Raw genomic sequence first — 5,221 nt, 5'->3', positions numbered from 1 at the left:
ATATAATAAAGACATAACAAAAATTAATATATAAATACTTTTAAATGAAAGATTTATTTAAAATTTACTATTGTAGCAGTCTTAGCGGATAACGTGCAATAATTTTTATTTAATTATGACATAAATACTCTCAACTTAATGATTTATGATTAAGAAAAAAGTAATTTTGAATAGTCAACAATTTATTAAGAAAATTTGAGGATTTACAAGGTTAGTTACACACGATTACATAAAATTCTATTAGGCGAGCCCAGTACGTTGGGCGTATCCGGGGCGTAAGCCTCGATGGCCGAGGCGTAAGTCTCATGGAACCAAGCCCCACACATTAGCCCAGGGGCGTTTTACGAGTGCCCCACCTCAGGCCCCAGGGCGAGCCCTGGACGAGTCCAATTCTGCCTTTTAAAACATAGGACGGTTATACATGTTATATCCTAAATGGGCAAAATCATCAATTTCATGTTATGTTCTTTTCCTGTCATGTCCCGTGGTCACTAAAAATTCACTGCATGGACTAGTTAGCCTTTTGGATAGTCTTTTGATATTTAGTGTAATTTTTCTGCAGGCAGGGCACAACTGTATTTCATAAGCTTCACATCATCTCATACAGCATTATGCATAGAGATACAATAGACGATTCAACTCCATCGTGTGCGAAGCTTTTTCTTGTTTTATCATGTATTGTTAGATATCATGGAATTTTTTCATCAAGATTCATGAAAAAGAATGAGCACTTTATTTACATAAGTAATTAAAATCCACGAAGTAACACTCTGTATTTTCTATATATATTGATACTTGGACCAGCTACTGATAAACAAGTTCACTCAAGCTGTTCCACTTGCTCAACAAGTTTGCTAGCTTTCCCCAGGATAATGAATACCTGTGACAATTCATTTAGCAGCTCACAATTGATATATGGTCTGGGCCTCTGTACTATTAGCATAGAAGACGTCATATCGATTGACTCCATTTGGATAAAACTGTTGGCTGAAGAATGCTGTCATTACAGGAAAAGCAAGGAGGCGGATAATTTAACCCTGAGGATGAGCCATATGCCTCCCAGCAAAAAGATGTTGTTGGATCCCCAGAAAATGAAGTTAATTGAACATCTTCCAAGTACAACTTTCTACAGGGGAAATTATCGCTGCAGGCAACTGTTATTGCCTTTTCTGTAGCTGAAGTTCCTTTAATGCCCACAAAGGATATGTTATCAATGCGAATGTTTGAAGTCTGCACAACGAGTAGTGGTAGTTTTTCGAATTAGACCTATTAAAACACACACACAAAAGAACATGGAAGGCGTGAAGAACGGAATACTTAAGGGACCTATTGATGGTCTATTTTTTTTACTACATGCTGAACAGTGAATTACAACTTTCATTTAGTGCAGAACTAACATGTATTTATCAAAAAGAGCTTAATACAGAGGTAAACACCATGTTGTATATATAACAATCTACTAAATATTCACCTTGTTCTCAAGCAATAACTCCATCATGGATGTCACTACCTTCACTAGTTCACTAGTATGCCGATAATTTACTATGTCAACCGAACCTTATCTTAGGCTCAATGCAGAAATGACCTGACGCATACTTGCACACTATATACTAGCTAACATGCACAATAACCTTGCAAGATTGAACTCCTTTTCCAAGCAAACAATATATAGAACACCAAGAAGATTAGGCAAAGAAGCTGAATTTGGACTGAAAATCAAGAAATTGAGCAGAAAATGTACCTTGTTTGAACAGGGCAGCAGAGAATCACAGTAATATTGGTCTATTATGATAGGATTTGAGACATTTTCCATCCAAACATTCTCGAAAGTAATCTTTCTGACAAATCCAGTACCTCCCTGAAGAAGCATTAAGGGTAAACAAACAACGGGATAGGGATATGTAACCGTAGGTCAGCAAATTTAATTATTAGAGATGAAAAATGGTATGATGCCCAAAAATGATGTCAAGGTTTTGAAGATTCATCCGATGCAGATATCGAAGAGAAATAAGCAGGATTACCTGCCAAGTCTTTATTCTAACCCCGTTCTCCGTGTTGGAAATAGATGCTCCATTAACATGAACATTGTAAACTTGAGACATTGAATTGGACTTTCCCAAGCTTCCAATGCTAAAAGAACAGGGTACTAATTATAACTTCATCTTTACATAACTTCAACAAAACAGCAAAATTTTCTACCTTATACCATGGCCTGGCCCACACACAATGTTTCTAACTGTTATCCGCGATGAATTGCCGACAATAGATATGCAGTCATCTCCTGTATTCAGTTTCTGAGTTGGTCAAAAGATAATGAAATATCTGATAGAGGCTCAAATGTGAATAGGACATCCTGATCACACAAAATAAGTGACAATGTTGGTGATGAAACTACGACGTAGGCTCAACTCTCAACTGGAGTATCCGGCAACAGTGAGAAAAAATTTAAATAAAAAAAAAAACTAATTGAGTCTCAATCGATTTAGCATAAAGAATGGTTAGCTTAATATATTTTACCTGCTTATTGTATCCAAAAGAAGACCTCACATTTCACTAATCATAACTGAACTACAATTTCTGGCCCACAATTTTAGATTCCCCAGACAATGCATTATATTTCAACCTCTGCAAACACAGAGCTATGCCCCCTAAGATGCAGGCAGTATTAGAACCATAAATCCGATTTTATCATCTCGAACATACATTGTATCTGTTAGATAGTAATCTAAGCCATGTTGAGCAGAGGTACAGCCAGAACAACAATAATACCAAAAGAACGACCAAGACATGATCTATCTGTTTCTCCAATTGCAATGACTAACGATCAACTAACCTGTGCCAATAGTGCAATCCTTGATATTGACCTGTTTAGATGAACTTATGTGGATTCCATCAGTGTTAGGGCTATCAGCTGGGGCTAAGACTGCGAGACGTGATGCTGCAACATGTTTGCAATCAGTAAATGCTAAATGCATTTGTTGACTATTAAGGATCTTAATGTTCCTGACTTTGAGGTTGTTGCATTTGTGGAAAGTTAAAGCCTGCACTCCATTAATTAACGAATCAAGACCATAATCAGTATATATAAAATTCTTTTTTTCCTGAAACAGAGTTGATATCTACTATATTAGTCAAAATTAATCACATAAGAGGGAAAGGCAGCACTGACCGTTGGAGCATGTTGACACGGCTAGCAAAACACAAGATTGCAAAACATTAAATTCATGTTGTGAAAGAGTACCATTAAGCACGAGGTAAACAATGGCAAAGAGAATTACATTTGTTAAGTTGACCTTGCATGACCGAGACCACCACTCCTGGCCCATACCATTTATAGTTCCTCCTCCTTCTATTGTCAGGTATTTCACACCACGGAAATAGAGCCATTTTCGTGGATTCAAGCCATCCCAGACTTCAGGATCCTTTGGCGCTAAAATAGTACCTGCAATCTTGTGTATATTGAAAAAGACAACTGAATCCCTTTTAGCTAAATAAAGAGTTGGATAACATACAATTGCTCAATTTGGCACTCACCCTTAAGGACACCTTTGACCGGCAAGGACCAGCAAAATTAAGTGGCCGAACTAAGAAAGAATATCCACCAGGTATGACAATTTTCGATCGTGATGCTGAAGAGCAGGCCTTGTCCCAAGCATCTTTAAAAGACTGAAAATACAAAAGAACTTCTTAACTGAAGCTAAGTACTTTACACTCTGGTGATCCGATCTTAGTACGAAAGTCTCGTAAACTTTTAGCTCACCAAACATATTAACAAAAACTGTCAGCACTAAGAATCAAAGCAAGCAACATTTTGCTTTGTTTGCTCATAACAATAAAAGATATGCACTAGTCTTCTTAATATCTTTTTTAAATTTTTTTACTTAATGTATCAATCTTGCTACAATGTTTTTATAGCAGAAAAGAGGAAAAGGAATGAGTAAATCATGTTTTCAATAACAATCTTACATCCATGGGAATTGGGAAACAGAACTATTTGACCAATTAGTGATCCACAACGAATAAAGCGAAAAGGAAAAAAAAAAATCTAAGTGGCTCAAAAATAACAGAATCATTAGTAGCAAAATGGAAAATTCAGCATTTATGAGAAATCTCATAGGTGTGGAAACATTACATAATCATAACGAACGCAGACAAAAGAACGGGACTTACGCTAGTGTCGTCGGTGATGCCATCTCCAATTGCTCCAAAGTCACTGACATCAAAAAGGGTTTCTGGTTTACGGGTCGTGTTCTTCACAGACGCAGATGTAGGGAGCTGTATCACAGAATCAAACCCGTTCACATTTGCTGAAATCAAGACGAAATAGATACCGTATAGTGATGCGAAGAATGCAGCAGAGGTGGAATAATAAGAGAGATTAAAGTAAGAGATGGAGGAAGATCTCATCTTCCCCATCTTCCATTAGACAAAGGCAAATGGGAATCAACTCTGTAAATTAACTAGTGACACTTGACGATGTCAAACATCGCTGTCGGCAAGTTTCCAAAAAAGGCCCTACAAGCCACTTCTGTCGAGTAAAGATTAGAAAAGGAATGTTATGCAAATTCTACGTTGGAATCTTGGTTAAAAAATTACTCCATTATCAACTGTCATTTTTTTTTTTCCCCAAACGTGGAACTCAATATAAATTATTTAATTGATAGCAAGAAGCCAAGAAACATAGGAGTACTGAGGAGCCATAAAAAGATTTCATTTTTTCCGAAAAATGTTCACTTTTCAGAATAAGTAGTTGGCAATAAAAAATTTAAATTTTACTTGAATTGAATTTCAAAACTTTTTGTAATTTGAAAACTACGAAAAATTATTTTTCAAAATTTTCACTTTAAATTACTCACAAAATTAAAAAATAACTTCAAATTGTATTCATGTCCAAACACAATTCTCATTTCAAGTATCAATTTCACTTTAAAACAAATTAAACTTTTTCCAGAATTTCACAATTCTTATATCCAAATGGCCACTAAATTCCGCCGAGAAGTCTTGAAAGCAAGAATGAGACATGTATGCACGTCTATGTACAAAATTTGATTTTATCTTAATATACTGTTTATTTACTTTTTCAGTTAAAGATGTGCCTACCCACTTAAACTTAAAATAGTCGGTAATATATTCGACCGACTATTTATATAAAGATCCCTTATATATAATTTTGGACTAAATGAGTGGAAGCTGAAATTTTCTTGTAGTAATTAAGTTTTAT

General features: G+C 35.7%; 1 protein-coding gene across 2 annotated transcripts; it reads right to left on the bottom strand.

Annotated features, from left to right (window-relative positions):
* Positions 1-650: 650 nt before the first annotated feature.
* On the bottom strand, positions 651-4,538 carry LOC109217652 (probable polygalacturonase At1g80170). 2 transcript variants are annotated; one of them, XM_019381916.1, is made up of 9 exons: positions 4,171-4,537; positions 3,535-3,666; positions 3,279-3,449; positions 3,170-3,190; positions 2,834-3,041; positions 2,200-2,281; positions 2,022-2,130; positions 1,742-1,858; positions 651-1,230 (listed from the first exon to the last, which is right to left on the bottom strand). In XM_019381916.1, the coding sequence occupies exons 1-9, from the start codon at positions 4,414-4,416 to the stop codon at positions 952-954; spliced, it is 1,365 nt and encodes a 454-aa protein (XP_019237461.1). In that variant the 5' UTR covers positions 4,417-4,537; the 3' UTR covers positions 651-951. The 2 variants fall into 2 exon arrangements, with proteins under 2 accessions (XP_019237461.1, XP_019237462.1); XM_019381917.1 differs by lacking the exon at positions 3,170-3,190 and having other exon boundaries at positions 4,171-4,538.
* Positions 4,539-5,221: the final 683 nt, after the last annotated feature.

Source organism: Nicotiana attenuata, unplaced genomic scaffold, assembly GCF_001879085.1.
Source record: "Nicotiana attenuata strain UT unplaced genomic scaffold, NIATTr2, whole genome shotgun sequence".
Classification (NCBI taxonomy): domain Eukaryota; kingdom Viridiplantae; phylum Streptophyta; class Magnoliopsida; order Solanales; family Solanaceae; genus Nicotiana; species Nicotiana attenuata.
The sequence above is the reverse complement of the archived record's forward strand: the minus strand, read 5'-3'. Positions and strand labels throughout refer to the sequence as shown.

Coding starts and splice junctions, on each gene's coding strand:
- LOC109217652 (XM_019381916.1), bottom strand. CDS start 4,416: ATGGGGAAGATGAGATCTTCCTCCATCTCTTACTTTAATCTCTCTTAT. Junction 3,450..3,534: donor GGTCAAAGGTGTCCTTAAGG/GTGAGTGCCAAA, acceptor AATATACACAAG/ATTGCAGGTACTATTTTAGC. Junction 1,859..2,021: donor TTAGAATAAAGACTTGGCAG/GTAATCCTGCTT, acceptor ATGCTTCTTCAG/GGAGGTACTGGATTTGTCAG.